Genomic DNA, 20,323 nt, shown 5'->3' on the forward strand with positions numbered 1-20,323 from the left:
CAAGCCGGAGAACATCCTGCTCACGAGCGACGGCGTCGTCAAGCTGTGCGACTTCGGCTTCGCCAGGATGATCAGTACGTAATACATTGTAGCAGGGGTGCGAAACAATGTCCCCAGGGTTGCCCAGAGCTCTCGAAGCAGATAATCTGGCAGACGCTGCAGGGCGTGGCGTACTGCCACCGGCACAACTGCATCCACCGCGACGTCAAGCCGGAGAACATTCTGCTCACGAGCGACGGCGTCGTCAAGCTATGCGACTTCGGCTTCGCCAGGATGATCAGTACGTAATACACTTTAGCAGGGGTTCGAAACAATGTCTCCAGGGTTGCCCAGAGCTCTCGAAGCAGATAATCTGGCAGACGCTGCAGGGCGTGGCGTACTGCCACCGGCACAACTGCATCCACCGCGACGTCAAGCCGGAGAACATTCTGCTCACGAGCGACGGCGTCGTCAAGCTATGCGACTGTGGCTTCGCCAGGACGATCAGTACGTAATTATACACTTTAGCAGGGTTGCGAAACTCCTACCTTCGGGCAAACTCGGCTCTGTTCGGCTCAGAGGGCGTACCGCGAACCACCTTCGACGTGTTGCCTCTCTGTCGCATTTGTCAATTCGCACAAGTGTGACAGGGAGGCAATACGTCGAACGAGGTTCGCGGTAAACCCTCAGCATTGCTCCGAGCAATTATCACAATGTCAAATTATTTATTTTAAATACAAGAAACACCCCTATTCCTAACCTCCTTCCTTACCACTCCTTTCCTCCTCCAGATGGCTCCCCAGAGTACTCCGTCCACGCCATGATTCCCTTCGGCCAAGATATTAGGAAGAGACCCAGTAACTATTTATTTTTACTTTTTACAGTCTGACCAAAAAGAGTTAATATTAAAAAGTGGCAACACTGCAGTGTCTTCCCGTTTTCTTACATCCATTGGTTCGAAAGGGACGACACTACAGTGTTGCCACGTTTTAATTTCTACTCTTTTATGTCAGACTGTACGCGTACCTAGTTGTATTGAGTTTGCTTGAATCTAGAATTATGTAGTTGTATGACCAGTAAAGTAATTTATTTTATATGCTTAGAGATCTCTCGTTAAACTCGCAGATATCGCCGTGTGCCTGCTACACTGCCACATCTCAAAAAACCGTTTTTTCGAGAAATCGCGTCTCAAAGTTTTGAGAGTATAGTTCAGGGTGTTTAATAGGATCTTACTCCTTTAGTTTTAGGTCTATGAATTTAAAATTTAGCTTTTTTTACTCGGAATGATATAACCCTCCTTATGACCACGCCACTTTTTAAAAGAAATGTATATTTTTTAAGACACAAGGCCCGAAAGACAGGTATTTAGAGTTGTGGCCGTATTGCAGAAACATTTTTTAAAGATTTTGAGATGCGGCCAAATTTAAACACAAAATTATTGGATAAAGAGGTTACCATGCAAATATAAATAAAAACACCAAAATAGTTAAAATCCCTTTATTTTTACCCGACTACGGCAACGCAAAAGGAGGGTTATGATTTTGACCGGTATGTATGTGGGTATGTATGTATGTATGTATGTATGTTCATTTGTTCCCTCATAACTTCTAAAGTACACATTATAATTTGACAAACGATATGTCATTCGAATTATCTTAATCGTCCGCTGGTTATAGGCTATATGAAGTCACAAAAAAATGAACAAGGCGTCCTCTAGAGGTCATAAAGTCACGAACGAAAAAAATAAAAATAAGTAATGATTACGTGATGTATATCATTTGAAAGAGCTCAGTTAGCACATTTCAAATATATAAATATTGTTAGCTTTTGCGACCGGCTTTGCTTGCATGCACCCGATGAAACATTAATTTATCGGGTAGGTAATTCGAACTACGAATCTACAAGCGCTCTGGATTCTATCCGCGTATTACCCGACTACGGCGATACAAGAAGGTATTTGCAAAATAAATTTGTTTGGCCGCTATAAACATAGTGTTTTTTTTAATGACCTGCAATATTTTATAACGTGAATAGGTATAGAAGTCCAGGTCAGCCAAAATGTATGAAACAGCCGTACAAGAGACGTAGGAAGCTCGCTGTACGCGTTCCAAAGCCGGGCGCCTTCGGCGCCCTCATACTAGAGGAGTCGGGCGTAGCCTGACGTACGTGGCGCGCTGCAAGCAGTCCAAAGCCAGGCGACTTCGACTTTCTCATACTAAAAGTGTCGACATACGTGACACGCTGGACGCTTACCAAATCCGGGCAAATGCATGAAACAGCCGTACAAAAGACGTGCGGGCACGCTGTACGTGTTCCAAAGCCGGGCGCCTTCGGCGCCCTCATACTCAACGCGTCGGGCGTAGCCCGTCGTCGTACGAGGCGCACTGTATGCGTTGAAAGCCGGGCGCCTCGGGCGCTCTTATACTAAAAGAGTCGGGCGTAGCCCGACGTACGAAGCTCGCTGTACGCGTTCCAAAGCTGGGCGCCGAAGGCGCCCTTATACTAAAAGAGTCGGGCGTAGCCCGACGTACGAAGCTCGCTCTACGCGTTCCAAAGCCGGGCGCCTTTGGCGCCCTTATACTAAAAGAGTCAGGCGTAGCCCGACGTACAAGACACGCTCTACGCGTTCCAAAGCCGGGCGCCTTCGGCGCCCTCATAGTAATAGAGTCGGGCGTAGCCCGACGTAGGAGGCGCACTGTACACGTTCCAAAGCTGGGCGCCGAAAGCGCCTCCATGCCAAAGGATAGCGCAGCCCGATATATGTGGCGCTCTGCGTGTATTTCTGTACTGGGGATGCCCTCGAAAAAGTAATATAAAGTGACTTCGAATAGGTAGTTAGTAACGAAGTCATGACCCCAAAATTAATTAAATAAAAAATAAGTTCAAAAACTAAAACCCGACTACTGCAAATCGCGCTCTAAAAGTATGAAACAAGATAGAATTCTTATCTGAAGTTATCAAACAGGAAATATTATAAATGTTATAATTTTTTTAATAAAAAAATACAACGTAATATGTATAATTTACTACATTATTTATATTTTTACAGAGATTCAGAGGATAGCTGTGGTCGTATGCCACTTTACCTTAAAGTTTATAATCTTGGCATACGACCATGCACGGCGATCCTTTGAATATCTCTGTAAATATATCAAAAATGTAATACATTTTATTACGTTGTATTTTTTTATTAAAAAAATTATAACATTTATAATATTTCCTGTTTGATAACTTCAGATAAGAATTCTATCTTGTTTCATACTTTTTAGAGCGCGATTTGCAGTAGTCGGGTTTTAGTTTTTGAACTTATATCAACTTTGATAGGAACAAGATAACTGCTGCAACCCATATGCCATCTGCTCCTGCCCATCTATTCGAAAAGTGGAAAACACGAAATACCTTGGAGTTACAATTGACCAGCGTCTCACGTGGCATCTTCATGCTGAGAACATAATGAATAGGATCCGCAAACTGACCTGGGTTTTCAAAAATCTTCGACATGTAGCAACAAAAACTGTACTAACTCAAGTTTACGTATCGCTGGCTCAATCTGTCATCACATACTGTATCTCTGTATGGGGTGGTGCCACAAAGACTAAGTTTCTTGAACTTGAGAGAGCTCAAAGAGCATTGCTAAAAGTCATGCATCAAAAGCCGTTCAGATTCCCTACAAACGAACTCTATTCACTCAGTAATCTGTTATCTGTAAGGAAATTGTATATCATAAATCTTATTCTAAAAACACACAAGCGAACCACATACAAAACAGACAATACAAGCACACGTAGGAAAAAGACTAATATAATTAAAACCCATACAGTGAAAACTGCATTTGCCAGAAGACAGCAACAGGCACAATCTTGCAAACTATATAATCAAATAAATAAACACATTGACATTCATTCCTGCACCACATACGAGTGTAAGAGTAGGTTAACTAAATGGCTAAAAACTAAAACCTACAACGATATAGAAAACCTAATTCAAAATAAGTATATATAAGCACACACACGCGCGCGCTCACACACACACACACACGCGCACACACACACACACACACACACACACACACACACACACACACACACACACACACACACATATACATACACAAACACACACGCACACATCTCTTTTATATTAAGTACCCTATACCACATTAAATTTATATTAATATAATATAAGGAGTAGTTAATAGTTATATTAATGCTAGCATTTGTAAATTTTTTATTTTTTGTAATAAGTCATATTTTGTAATTTTTGTAAAAAAATTATAATACTTATTGTAAACTAACCGCGTGGAAGAGCGGTGTTCTCTTAGCACAAGTGTCTTCTCACTTAAAAAGAGACTCCAGTGCAGCTACTGTAATTTGCTTTTCAAGCTACTGAATAAAATATTTTTATTATTTATTATTTTTATGTCTTTTCCATATCTCGGGACCATGGGGTCCCGGACCTTTGGGAGGCGTACGTGGGGCCGAAGCCAACAGCGCAGAGGCCCTTTAAGACACTTTAATCTAAAAGCAAGGGATACACGTGGCGGATACCATCCCCGAACGCACAATGTGATACATCCGGAGATGGTCCCCGCCAGGTGCAAAGACTATTGCAGTGCAGCACTTTTGTGCTGCGATGGGAACTAAGGTCATGGGCTATAGATTTGAAAGTTGGATGGACTGGATAATGGGCTATGGGAGAGACTAGCGGACACCTGCCGTGACAATCAGTCTCAAAATTGTATCAGACAGGTGGTGACTCGCCAACTCATTGAGTGGGCCCCGCAATGGCCGCACGCACGGTGCGACAACAGGGCAACACTTTGGAGTGGCTGTGAGGTTGTCGAGAGGTGAGTCTGCGGTAGCCAGATCCCGGTAATCCGTTCAAGGGCCGCCGGCGTTATGACATTTTACACTTCCAACCTGGAGCATAGGTCCCGCTCTTGCGACTCCACTCTGGCCGGCCAATCAAGGCAAGCACAGAGGCGAGGGCCAGATGACAGGGCCCTCTGGAATAGGGGTCCGCGGTGTCGCCACTCACCGTCAGCTCGCCACAAGCTGCCCCCGCGGGGTTATTTTTATTATTATTAACAAGATCACTGTACGCGATAATAATAATATGTGTAACTCAGCTAATTATTATTTTCTAGGACGCAACTCAAAAGCTTCATTTAAAACGTGTGCTTTATAGCCACAACTCAAAAGTGGCTGTATTGCAGGGAATTGTCTGACAATTTATGGTCAAATGCATAAAGCCACTTGTGAGAAAAAGGCTCTTAAAGACCTTTTTTGCTATGGCTCTCGAAATAAGGTCGTAAATTGAACAATTTTGAATACGAATCTGCAATAATCCAGAAAATCAAAAATTTTGAATTGTGGCAGTATAGCAGGCACACGGCGATATAGTCTGTCAAACAACTTTGTTAGTAGAAAAAGGCGATTAATTCAAATTTTCTATGAGACGGTAACCCGATAACCCTTCGCGCCTACATTTTTTAAATTAGCATTTGCCGCTTTTTAACCGACTTCCAAATCTCAAAGAAGGAGGTTATCAATTCGGTTGTATGTTTTTTTTTATTTTTTTTTTATTTTTTTTTATGTTTGTTACTCCATAACTCCGTCATTACTGGACCGATTTTGAAAATTATTTTTTTGATTGAATGTACAGTCAGCAGCAGAAGTCGCTATGCACTCCAGGTGCTCAAAGAGAGGTAAACGTTTAAACTGTCAAAAAGTTGTTGACTGTCATGGTAGTATTTACTTGTGAGCGCTCAACGTGTCACAAATATGTTAACAGTCGCTATTCATTAATTTCTACACTTACAACAAGTCATTGATACCTTAGCTGTCAAAAAACCAATGGTATCTAAGCGGTCAACGTGTCAAATATATCTGAACAATATGGAAAAATAGACTTTAAAGCATACAAGTATGGTCGAATATTGAATAAAAGATAGCCATGCTAATTTCAGGTAAAGCGTTTTGACAATCATCGAAAGCAGTACAGTCTTGTCATCACATACATCTATCTCACGTTTTGCCCTTCAACCATTTGACAGGAGCCTTTCGGTCAACTTACTGCAAACTATTTCTTTTAACAGAATCGTCAAGACGAATGACACATAGCAAAAGCTAACTGAAGCCGAATTTAGAGCCAATTGTCAAGGCACGTCGTGGTCTCAGTAACAGGCGTTTGCTTTTCAAAGCAGAGACTGCGGGTTCAAATCTCAGTCGTACGCACCTAGAGTACAGCTTTTTGTTTTTTTTTGGGTTTCATTTCTATTATTAATTGGTGTCTTCTGGTTTTATGTTAATTTCGCATTAGTTTATATAATTTTTGAAGATAATGTCACATGTAGCGTATGTACGACTTTCTATCAGGACGTTGTAGGTTTGAACCCGCAGTGGGCGTTACTTAGATTACTCCTGTGCGGAATGCCATTTGATATTTACTACTCAAAAATCACGTTTGTTGTATGGGAGCCCCACTTAAATCTTTATTTTATTCTGTTTTTAGTATTTCTTGTTACTTATAATAGCGGCAACAGAAATACATCATTTGTGAAAATTTCAACTGTCTAACTATCACGGTTCCTGAGATACAGCCTGGTGACAGACGAACGGACGGGCGGATGGATGGACAGACGGACGGACAGCAGAGTCTTAGTAATAGGGTCCCGTTTTACCCTTTGGGTACGGAACCCTAAAAATGCTGGTCTCTTCGAAAACTGACTAAATTGAGACCTACACAATCGATATCTAAATAGAAATAGTCTTAGTTTTATTTTTCAAAACGTTCGGGGTTCGATTCCCGAGCTGAGTACACATTTTTTTTTATGTATGAATGCAGTTTTTCGTGTTACTAAAATCGATGACATGATTCCTAAGAAGAGATCGGTGTATATCTTATAGTATCAGATTTTCCCATACTGGCCGATCTAAATGGGCCACCCTGTATAGTATATTTTACTACAATAAGTGGGCTAAATAAATATATTAACATAGGTATATAATATGATCAACAGTTTGGAAGAACAGCCGCATATGACAGTTAAAATAAAAAAACCGATCATTCTAGTACAACCTACTTATTTATTGTATAAGTTTGACACTTAACGATAAAATACTTCTTTAAGAAAGGAGGTGTCAATTCGTAGTGCTACAGTATTTATTTTAAAGTTAAACAGATAAAATGTTGATGCTTAGTTACCATTAAAATAACAACTGCTTAGCAACTGGTGGCACCCTGGCTGCTGACGTACGTGATTGGCAGTGCGTATAGGTATTAATGACAGCAGCTTGAATTTGATTGCTTAGTTACCACTGACTTTTTAACCGTTATTGTCATTGTGATTAAATAAGGATGTATGTGTTAAAGAAAAACTCAGAAGTTAAGGTATTTGTGACGAACTGAAAGCCTACGTGAAAATGACATCTTAGATGTCCTTATTTTTGTGACGATTGAAGTGTATATGTTTTCTTGGACACCTTGCCCGCTCAGGTATATCTGCTGCTGACTGTATATGCATACAGATTGGTCCCGTTTTTGTCAAAACCCAGTTCTGATGATGGGATCCATGAGGAATCGAGGGAACTCCTCAAATCTTAAAGGCATACACATAGTGATTTTTGGTTTTTTATCAACGAATCAAGCATATACATCCAAAAAAGTGACATTTGATGAAGTGGAACTGCTGATGATGATCAGAACGGAACTCTTCAACGACGCATAGTTCACGGTTGGCGATTTGTCCTCTTCGTTATGCTTGTTAAGCAAGTCAAGTTTTTAAGCCACATTTTTGTCAAGCTCGAGTTCTGATGATGGGATCCATGAGGAATCAAGGGAACTCCTCAAATCTTAAAGGCATGCGTATAGAGATTTTTGTATTTACATCAGAAAATCAAGCATTTTCATTAAAAACTGTCGCATTTGATGAAGTGGAACTGCTGATGATGATCAGAACAGAACTCTTCAATGACGCATAGTTCACGTTTGGCGATTTTTCCTCTTCGTTATATTCGTTAAGCAAGTTAAGTTTTTAAGCCACACTTTTGTCAAGCTCGAGTTCTGATGATGGGATCCATAAGGAATCGAGGGAACTCCTCAAATCTTAATGGCATACGTATAGAATTTTCTGTATTTTCATCATAAAATCAAGCATTTACATTAAAAACTGTCGCATTTGATGAAGTGGAACTGCTGATGATGACCAGAACAGAACTCTTCAACGACGCATGGTACACGTCTGGTGATTACGAATTTCGATTTTGACTTGGACTGGGACGCGGACTCGGACTCATACCCGGACCCGGACCTGGACTCGGATCCAGATACGGACCCGGACTCGGACCCGGACTCGGACCCGGACTCGGACCCGGACTCGGATCCTGACTCGGACCCGGACTCGGATCCGGTCTGGGATCCGGACACGGACACGGACACGGACCCGGCCTCGGACCCGGACTCGGAACCAGACTCGGACCCGGACTCGGACTCAGACCCGGACTCGGACCTGGACTCGGACCCGGGCTCGGACCCGGACTCGGACCCGGACTCGGACTCGGACTCGGACCCGGACCTTGGCCCGGAAAACCACTATGATACCTTAACTAAATAAACCACTATGATTACCTACCATAAAATGTAGGTATAAAGTATGATAATGCCAATCTTACTAACCCCTCCCGCTTAGACCCCCGTACACCGCACCGCATGCGCCATTAAGTGGGTTAGGTTAGGTTTGAACTGCGATCCTCACAGAACCGAACAAGGGTTAGGTTAGGTTGAAACTGCGAGCCTTACAGTAAACGGAATGCTACTTGAAAAGTGGGTTTGATTAGGTTCGAACTGCGATCGTCACAGAACCGAACTGCTATCTGAGAAGTGGGTTAGGTTAGGCTAGAACTACGACCCTTATGGCTCCTCTACACGATGGGCCAACGCCGGCCACTCCAAGGGACGCATTTATGCGTTAGAGGGAGCAAGTAATATTGCTATCTCATTCTACCGCAAGGCTGCGTCCCTTGGAGTGGCCGGCGTTGGCCCATCCTGTAGAGGAGCCATTACAGAAGCGAAATGCTAGTAGAAAAATGGGTGGTTTTACCTCCTTTTCTACATAGTGTACTATCTACTATAATCTTTCACCGGCCCCCAAAGAAGTCGGTTTTTTTTTCTTAAAAATTATTTCCAGCCAGTTGAGAGTAAGTAGATGAAATATTACATGATCAAGTAAGTGTCGTTCTGGCTGAAGGAGAGTAGCTAGATCAGTGCCTCAAACGCGTTAGTTCCGCGTAGCATTATTCCCGATCGCATTTTCCCCCACTCGCGTTAGTTCCGTGACTTCCGTGTAGCATTATTCCCGATCGCATTTTCCCCCACTCGCGTTAGTTCCGGGTAGCATTATTCCCGGTTGCATTTTTCCCCACTAGCGTTAGTTCCGCGTTCCGCGTAGTGTTAGTTCACAACTTAGCTAGACTAGACTAGACCTATTTCTGGGCGGTTTGCCCTTCGGGCATCTGAAGCTACCTACCGAACCTAACCTACCTAACCTATTAATTTAGTGTGACGTCCATGAAAAGTGGGGAAAACTGAGACCGGGAATAATGCTACGCGGAACTAACGCGTTTGGGGCACTGATCTAGCTACTCCTGAAGGAGCCATTTGAGGGTAGATTTTGTTTACTTTTATCTTACAGACTATAGTACCTACATTCTAATCAAGGCCTGTTCCCTTCCTAAGAAAGTTATGTCCAAAGAATATAATACTCACTAGGAGAAGAACGATAACTCCATACAAAAAAATGTCCCCAAACGTTTATACGTTTATACTAGTAGCGAATTCGTTGTGTACCAAACACTAAAGTTGACAACCGGTTTAGCCTGGCGGGTATTGGTAGGTATATAGTAATTCTGTTGATAAACATATTTGTTATCTTCATATCACGAAATATATGAAAGGTGCAAATAAACCTTTGTTTGTGGTATTATCAATTGATTTAAATAAAAGGCATGTCTATGTTTATAAAATTGTATTAATTATTAAAAAATGTTTTACATATAGAAATATACACTGATAACTGGCAACTTCATAAAAAAATAGACATTAATAAAGCGCATTCACAAAGTTTTCAGTATAATACAAATAACATTAGGCATGCCTACCTATTACACTTTACACACAGATACACTACACTTTACACAAGGCATTTTACACAGATTTCCAACTTGTATTCCTACATTTCTTCACGGTTAATTAATACGCTTTCCAGATGCGTTATGACTCGGTTCCTTCTCAACCCACTAAAGCTGTAAATTTCACTCTGGCTGCTTCAACAGCCGTTGCTCCGCATTTAGCACATTTTCTATGTGCATTGCTGTAATCCATGTAGGTACAGACTTACAGTCTTAAGTGGTAGTACCACTACGTTGTATTTATGATTTAATATATAAAATTTTCGTTATGAACTTTAACCACAGCAGTTACAAAGTCATTGACAAATATATTTTTGTATTATGGTGGGTAGACGTACCTACCCTCCATATATTTTATGGACATTGATAAAGACAGTTGGAAGCAAATATTCAATTTTAAAACTTAATCGTGTATAATTAAGTTTTAAGCGTATTAAGTCCCGTTTTATGATTAATAATATATAAAATTCGTGTTAATTTAAATCACAGTTGGGAGCAATGTTGCTGTAGAAAAATGTTTTTATTTTTATTACTCGCAACTTTTTTTCGGAGGCCAACGCACACATAGAAGCTTCAGGCGCCCACATGCGCAATTATTTGGGGACATAACTTTCTTAGGAAGTGAACACCCAAGTAGCACAGATAGCTCTATAACTAATCACTTTTAGTTCTATCTAACGCTCTGCGCGTATTAAGACACTTATAACAGCACTATCGTGGTCCTACAGCTGTATAATAGATCTCAGTGATATTTATATAGCTTAGGGCTGATTAAAAGCTGCATTACCGCTCTGAAAACTACCATTAATACGCAAAGAGTGATATAAAGGTATATTTGCTACGACCCTATACAGCTTTAAGGGTTATCAAATGCTTTAACCGTTATAAGGTCTGTTTAGTGGATAAAATTACGCCATGTGCTGTATAAGGAGGTAATTGTGGACTTTTATTACGTTGACTTATTAAGGGAGCACAAGTGAACTATTATGAAGCTAATAGACGTATAATGGAACACATGTGGCACATAATACAGCTTGTCGCTGAACATGTTTACCGCTAAGCAGCTTTTATTACGCTGACTTTTAAGGGAGCACGAGTGAACTATTATGAAGCCAATAGACGTATAGTGGAACACACGTGGCGCATAATACAGCTTATAGCTGAATATGTTTACCGCTAAGCAGCTTTTATTATTCTGACTTTTTAAGGAAGCACGAATGAACTATTATAACGCCAATAGACGTATAATGGAACACGTGGGGCGCATAATACAGCTTATCGCTGAACATGTTTACCGCTAAGCAGCTTTTATTACGCTGACTTGTAAGGAAGCACGAGTGAACTAATATGAAGCCAATAGACGTATAAATGGAACACATGTGGCGCATAATACAGCTTATAGCTGAACATGTTTACCGCTAAGCAGCTTTTATTATTGTGACTTTTTAAGGAAGCACAAATGAACTATTATGAAGCCAATAGACGTATAATGGAACATATGGGGCGCATAATACAGCTTACCACTGAACATGTTTACCGCTAAAGCAGCTTTTATTTCGCTGACTTATTATAAGGGAGAACGAGTGAACTATTATGAAACCAATAGACGTATAATCGAACACATGTGGCGCATAATACGGCTTAGCGCTGAACATGTTTACCGTTAAGCAGCCTATATACTACCATTGAGACTGTCTGCATAGCGGCTGTTTAAACGTTCACAAGATGCCTTATAACTGTTTAGAGGTTCACTAGTGTATTGAAATAACGACTTGGACTTTATAGTGGTTCACTTAAGTATCTTTATCAGTCGTATGCTGCATATTAGAATTTTAATGGTTCACGTTGCTTTTTAACATTGACCGCCATTTTATCGTAGATAACCTACAAAATTGGTATTACTTTTTCAACTTTTAAGGGTAACAATATTTTTTTGTGCATGAGTTCTTAACCTAAATCATTAGTTTAGTACTTTCTATAACTTATTATTAACTTTTTATCTCATAATTCTGTCCAAACCACTGAGATAGTTTTTATACATAGCTTATTTATATGATTAATTTAAATAAATACTGATTATTTTCGTGGCGCACTGAAATTTTCTTAGATAATGTATATATATAATGTCAATAAACTTGCATTCCCAAACATCTTTCTCGCATTAATATATAAAAGATCATGTATAACTAAACACTTTAACAAAATGACTTATGGTGTCGTTGCGCTTGACGTTTTCGCTTCAGTATAAATATGTTCACCTCTGCGTTCGTCGTCAATGTCACTATACTAAATAATAGCTGTTTTTTAAGGCAGAGGTGTAAAAGTATGTTATTCATTATCTTTTATTCAGCCCAACGTCAATCTTTCCCGGTATTAGGGCGCACATGTGACATATTAGCTGAATAAAGGGTAACTGGTGGTCTCTTACCCAGTCAATATACACCTCTTATAACTCCTGTTACCCCTTATAATTCCGTTAAATTGCTGCTACAACGCTCTTAAGTAGCTATGTGAACTTAAGGCTGCTTAATTTGTGCCCATTTAAGAGTAATAAAAGCTGAAAAGACGCTTATACAGCTCATATGCAGCTTTTATATTCCAGCTTCAAGCGTATTCGTATTTCATTATGCGGCTGCTATACAGCTAATCTGTGCTACTTGGGCAGGCCTTGGTTATGTCCCCAAACAATTCCGCATGTGTGCGCCTGAAGCTTCTATGTGTGCGTTGGCCTCTGAGAAAAAGTTGCGAGTAATAAAAATAAAAACATTTTTCTACAGCAACATTGCTCCCAACTCTGATTTAAATTATCACGAATTTTATACATTATTAATCATAAAACGGGACTTAAAACGCTTAAAACTTAATTATACGCGATTCAGTTTTAAAATTGAATATTTGCTTCCAACTGTCTTTATCAATGTCCATAAAATATATGGAGGGTAGGTACGTCTACCCACCATAATAAAAAATATATTTGTATAATAAATATATGTGACTCTGTCCAACTGCTGTGGTTAAAGTTCATAACGAAAATTTTATTTATTAAATCTTTAAATAATAAATACAACGTAGCGGTACTACCACTTAAGACTGTAAGTCTGTACCTACATGGATTACAGCAATGCACATAGAAAATGTGCTAAATGCGGAGCAACGGCTGTTGAAGCAGCCAGAGTGAAATTCACAGTTTTAGTGGGTTCAGAAGGAACCGAGTCATAATGCATCTGGAAAGCGTATTAATTAACCGTGAAGAAATGTTTGAATACAAGTTGGAAATCTGTGTAAAATGCCGTGTGTAAAGTGTAGTGTATCTGAGTGTAATAGGTAGGCATGCCTAATGTTATTTGTATTACACTGGAAACTTTGTGAATGCGCTTTATTAATGTAAATTTTTTTATTAAGTTGTCAGGGTTTAATTTTCAGTGTATATTTCTATATGTAAAACATATTTTTAATACATAAAATTATACAATGTTATAAACATAAATATGCCTTTTATTTAAATCAATTGATAATACCAAAAACAAGGGGTAATATTTGCATTTTTCATATATTTCGTGATATGAAGATAACAAATATGTTTATCAACAGAATTACTACCTACCAATACCCGCCAGGCTAAACTGGTTGTCAACTTTAGTTCTTGGTACACAACGCGGCGGCTACTAGTATAAACGTATAAACGTTTGGGGACATTTTTTTGTATGGAGTTATCGTTCTTCTCCTAGTGAGTATTATATTCTTTTCTCAAACATGCAATAAAATATTGATGTTATGTTCCTTATAATAGGCTGCGAAGTATGACGTTTCAGGTGCGGCTAGGACAAAAGGTCGTTAATGGAATTTCATACACATCTTGCAGGCCTAGGCCGGCAAAGTCCTCTTTTTTAATTTTCATTTCACAGATATTTGTGACACAGCATCGTGGCATTCATCCATTAAAAAAAACTAGAGGCAGTTATTGCTTTATGGTTTGTAATGACACTCTGCCACTACGCCTATAAAAAAAAAAACAAAAAACAATGTTTGCTATAATTTGCAGTTTTATTTGTATAAAATCAACATGAACTTAATAATTAATAAATAATACATTCTATAATTTTAAATTATAAATTTAACTACACAAATAAAAATCTTTAAAATATTTCATCTAAACGTTAGCGGTAAAAAGGTCTACTCAAACACGCGTAATTATTTTTTTTTATTGTTATGGAGGTAAAGTTGAAAAATATTCATTCTGTTTTATTGGATTTATGGTGCGTTGTTGATTTTTTGACTTTAATATGAGTTCCGACGAAATAATGAAATTAATATTAATTGTAATCGTATGTGTTGGAATTGGCAGCGTAAGCAGAATTGATTTTAAATAACTTGCTGCCTCTGCCGCTAAGTCAAAGACGAAGTATGTATATGGTTGCTTATGGCAATTTTATTCTTTGAGAAACTAAGAAAAATGGCTTACAGTTTATTAGAAACAGTTTTGTGGCATATTTTAAATGAATGTAACTACAAATTCGTCAACACTGTGGAAATTATACTTATTTACTCCATGCATAAAGCAACGATGTATGTGAAACATGATATCAACATGAAAGACTATGTAAACCTTTGTGACGAAAACGACAGTCAGACGGATACAAGGCGAAAAAATCAAAGATACATGAAAATATACGGGTAGTAAAAATACACGACTCGTGTAAAACATACGCGTGATAATGATATAGGTACGTGTTGGTTATATTTTGGGTGTAATTTACTTTTAGTTTTTTTCTATAAATAAAACTTGGGTTTCGTGGATTTTTTATTTTATTTATTTCATTGCATGTTTGAGAAAAGCACTATACATACCTCGGCGGGAAATGGGGTTGCCCGCGCTCAGACCTATCCGGCCTCGCTTCGCTCGGCCGTCTATATGTCTTCGGCCGGCAACCCCTTTTGTCCCGGCCTCTGTAGTAATGTACTATTGATTCTAATTCAATACTTGAAGGTGTTATCATAACGTTAGATAATTTATACATTGAACGTAAGGTAAGTATACATATACATAACATAGTTAACAACATAAATGACATATTTACATTACTAACACTTTTCAAATAACATGGTTGACTGGCAGAGAAAACATTCAGGGCATGTCGCTGTCGCCCGCTACAAAGTCAATATCAATGTTTGTGCTACTCTTGAAATATTGAAAACTATTATACGTATTTAGGTTACTGGGGCTACACTTGAATGAAATGGAAAAACCGGCTAAGAGCATGGTCGGGTCATACTAAGTGTAGGGTTCCGTTAGCAGCTACTAGTTATAAACTTATAAACAAAAGTGAAAATTATAAATAAATAAAAATAAATATTCTAGGACCTGTCCCATAGTAAGCTCAGTTTTTGTAGCTTATCATATTAAAAGCAACGGCTTTAAGCAATATAGTATCCCATACATATCCCATATTTACTTGAAAGTTCAGTGTCTTCGAGATAATTGGCATCAAAGTTAAACAATTTTAGGCTATGAAACTGATTTTCTGGCCATAACTTTTGTGTTAATTAGTAACGTTTTTCGATATTCTATCATCAAGTAATAAGTCGAATATTCTAGGACAGTATTTAGTCGAATATTCTAGGACAACTATACACAAACCGACCTGTCCCATAGTAAGCTCAGTTTTTGTAGCTTATCATATTAACAGCAACAGCTTTAAGCAATATAGTATCCCATACATATCCCATATTTACTTGAAAGTTCAGTGTCTTCGAGATAATTGGCATCAAAGTTAAACAAGTTTAGGCTATGAAACTGATTTTCTGGCCATAACTTTTGTGTTAATTAGTTGTTACGTTTTTCGAGACGTCAAAGGCGAACCCAAATATGTAGATTTCGTACATGTAAGATCCTTCACAGCAAACTAGATACGAAAAGAGGGTCTTTTTAGATAATGTTTAAAAAATTCATAAAAAAAATAAGTAGTCCTTTCTTTCAAAATCCGGTAGACCAAAACGGAGATAAATGATTGAAGAACCGATAACCGTTTGTCTTATAATTCTATCTGTAGTGCAAAAAAAGGAGATACGATTCAAAACTAGTCAAAAATCGATGAAAACCTCTGGTAGCTCCTTAAAAGCTATGAGTTCGTTTGAACCCTTCACTCATGGGAGTCGATGGGTTAAATGCCTTCGTACGGCCGATCACGCAATGCTCGATATACGAAAATGGTAATAAAATAAAAGAGAATACTGATAGTATCAGTATATACACATGTTAGGTAGCTATCTATATCGTTACGATCTTGGTTCATTATTTTACGGAAACGTCGATATCTACAAATACAGTCTAACAAAATCGAGTAAAATTTAAAAAGTGGCAATACTGTAGTGTCGTCCCGTTTTCTTATATTAGATTGATATACCTAGATTGATTTCAAAGGGGTGACCCCTAGGGGGAACCCTTAGTTAATATGGGGTTAGAGGTACCTTATTACTTGATGATATTTTCTTTTCGTAGGACTCAGGCCAATTCGAACTTATATTTTCATTTCTTGGTTCAAGAAATTATATGTTTAACTACAGTTTTTTTATGTTAATTATTTGTATGTTTATGTTTATTATACAATATGTTAGTCACTGTATTTATTTGAATACAATATCGCTTCTGTAAGTAGATAGATACATGTTTTGACATATTTGTATGACTTGTATGTTGTATGTAAATTAAAATAGGTAGGTGTATTATTTAGTATTTGACACATTTGACAGAGCACCTGACTCTGATATAAATCAATGTTGTATCTATATATGGGTACACATCTGCAAACCCGGTAAAGATTTTTTTTTAAATACAGGTCTTAATTTTTTGTTAGTTTGGTTAATATTTGGCTCAAACGTTTTATTTATTGTGCCTACTTATGTGTATATGATATGTATGTAGTACGCATTTATAACAAAATTATTAAAATATAGTTTACTTATAATTTACGATTTGCAATTTTTTCGGACTTTCGAATAGTTATAACTTATAACTAACTTATAAGTTAGTTTTTTCATCATTAGTACCCGAGTACTAATACCAATACTTACCAATACTTACCAATAGCTTACCAATAGCTTTTGATACAAAAGTGACGGAAGCTTCGTTTGATTTGTAGCTATTAATATTTTTAAAAGCTTCCGCCGTTATCGAGTAAAATCGTTACGTTCGTACTATGTTGGACCTTATCAACCATCGGCCTTGGCTGCTATTAAATCTGTGTTAGCGTCCACGTCGGTATTACAGCCGGGTCGATAATAAGTTTTGCTTCAAAATAATAGAGAGGTCAAAGTAAGAAGACCGCTTGCAAGCTCTTTCGTCGCTAGCTCTTGCGTTTGTACACATACCCTACTTACAGAAGGTCGGTAGAACAGAACTGAAGATCTTGGTTTCTAACTGTGTCTGTGCGACTTGCACTTACACTCTGTGCTACCTAGCTAATAATAGTTGGCCAAACCAATTTATCAGCCAGTAAGAACCAGGAAAACTATACTCATCCTTTTCTTTTGGGTGCTAGTACTAGTGTAAGACAAAGATAGTATTATTCTCTCTGTCTATGATTGAAATGAGACAGTCCTTTGACAAACTTACAGGGGGCAGCATTAGCATCCGTCAGATTTTGGAAAAAGGTGAAAAATGTGAAGTTAATGCTTCCGGAAGTATCCCACAAGGTGCAGAACCTACTATGCACAAGAACGTTAGATGGTAGCACTTGCTAGGGCAATGTACATGTTTATATTTCCGATTCAGGCCACAATATAGCAGACCAGACCAATATTACATTAATATAGAACTATAGTTAAGTACCTGAAATTCACGGTATATTTTTGGAATAAGGGCTTGTAAAGATGTTTGTGAAGGAGATGGTGCATTTACAACAAAATAACTACATAAACCTAAGTAGAGTTAGACCAAGAAAAGTCTGCAGAGTCTGTTATTTTAAACGTCAAACTCCTATGAAATTATGACGTATAAATAACACTTGCACTGCGTGCTGGCCTACCAAAATCGCTGCAGACTTTTTTTGTTTTAACTATTATAATTTGCACGTGTTTATATTTATTAGACACGAGAAAGATAAGGTTAGGTTTGCAAAATGTGCTTCGTTGCGGCACTCCGTTGCCAATACGGTCCTTAAACTCGTTGCAACACGTGAGCGAAGTAAACGCGGTCGCGCCTCTTGTCACAAATAAGATTTTATTATCAACATCTTGACTTTAAAAAAATGCCGCACCAAATCCTCCTTTCCTTTCTTACTCTCCAGTACCCTACCAACCGTGACCTGGTTACCCCTAGTCTCTTCCCCGGCTTTACTGTCACCAAGATTGCAAATCCCCGTTTATCTCGCCAATGCACTGCGAGTGACTTTATAAAAAACCTAATGCCGCATATTTGTGCGAGGAGATAGATACTCTGCAAATGACTTGACGAAGTCATCGGCGGCTACGGCCCCAGTAAACTCTTGGTAGCCAGAGGTACATAATTCACAGTATTATTGGTCCCAATTCAATACAGTCACGGGCTAATGCGATTCCGAATTGAAGACGTGGAAGGGTGTCCCGTATACTTATAAGTCCTTAGAACTTCTGTGCAGTGCAGAGTGTTATTAGGACTAAGTTTTTTAAGTTATAAACGTCTTTATGTAGTTACGGTTTATGAGTTTGGCGATAGATACGCAATCAACAGAATATAATTTTCTCAAACATGCAATTAAATATTGATGTTATGTTCCTTATAATAGGCTGCGAAGTATGACGTTTCAGGTGCGGCTAGGACAAAAGGTAGTTAATGGAATTTCATACAAATCTTGCAGGCCTAGGCCGGCAAAGTCCTCTTTTTTAATTTTCATTTCACAGATATTTGTGACACAGCATCGTGGCATTCATCCATTAAAAAAAACTAGAGGCAGTATTTGCTTTATGGTTCGTAATGACACTCTGCCACTACGCCTATAAAAAAAAAAAACAAAAAACCATGTTTGCTATAATTTGCAGTTTTATTTGTATAAAATCAACATGAACTTAATAAATAATACATGATTAAATAAATTCTATAATTTTAAATTATAAATTTAACTACACAAATAAAAACATTTAAAATATTTCATCTAAACGTTAGCGGTAAAAAGGTCTACTCAAACACACGTAGTTATTTTTTTTAAATCGTTATGGAGGTAAAGTTCAAAAATGTTCATTCTGTTTTATTGGATTTATGGTGCGTTGTTGATTTTTTTACTTTAATATGAGTTCCGACGAAATAATGAAATTAATATTAATTGTAATCGTAGGTGTTGGAATTGGCAGCGTAAGCAGAATTGATTTTAAATAACTTGCTGCCTCTGCCGCCAAGGTTTAAGACGAAGTATGTATATGGTTGCTTATGGCAATTTTATTATTTGAGAAACTAAGAAAAATGGCTTACAGTTTATTAGAAACAGTTTAGTGGCATATTTTAAATGAATGTAACTACAAATTCGTCAACACTGGAAATTATACTTATTTACTACATGCATAAAGCAACGATGTATGTGAAACATGATATCAACATGAAAGACTATGTAAACTTATGTGACGAAAACGACAGTCCGACGGATACAAGGCGAAAAAATCAAAGATACATGAAAATATACGGGTAATAAAAATACACGACTCGTGTAAAACATACGCGTGGTAAAGATGTTGGTTATATTTTGGGTGTAGTTTACTTTTAGTTTTTTCTATAAATAAAACTTGGGTTTCGTAGATTTTTTATTTTATTTATTTCATTACATGTTTGAGAAAAGCACTATACATACCTCGGCGGGAAATGGGGTTGCCCGCGCTCAGACCTATCCGGCCTCGCTTCGCTCGGCCGTCTATATGTCTTCGGCCGGCAACCCCTTTCGTCCCGGCCTCTGTAGTAATGTACTATTAATACTGGACCTGGATGGTTATAAAGAGTGAAAAACTTGCTTAAGTACTTTTTATACTCATCATCTATGGTTGCCATATTGACTCCAAATTTAGGCGCATGTCTACATTTTATGTACAAGTGTAATTGTAGGCCTATCTTTGAATAGGTCATTTGATTTGCACGCCGACGCGACGCCTAAAGTTTCAAGAGTGTTTTAAAGTCAACATACGGTTTATAGTTTAAC

General features: G+C 38.2%; 1 protein-coding gene across 1 annotated transcript in view; it reads left to right on the forward strand.

Annotated features, from left to right (window-relative positions):
- LOC134673638 (cyclin-dependent kinase-like 4) overlaps positions 1 to 20,323 on the forward strand; it is a 74,245-nt gene that overhangs the window by 40,061 nt on the left and 13,861 nt on the right. The window contains exon 4 of the mRNA XM_063531638.1: positions 118 to 280. Coding sequence (XP_063387708.1) covers positions 118 to 280 — 163 coding nt within the window. The remainder of the gene's footprint in view (positions 1 to 117; positions 281 to 20,323) is intronic.

The sequence above is a fragment of the Cydia fagiglandana genome, chromosome 18 (genome assembly GCF_963556715.1).
Source record: "Cydia fagiglandana chromosome 18, ilCydFagi1.1, whole genome shotgun sequence".
NCBI lineage: Eukaryota > Metazoa > Arthropoda > Insecta > Lepidoptera > Tortricidae > Cydia > Cydia fagiglandana.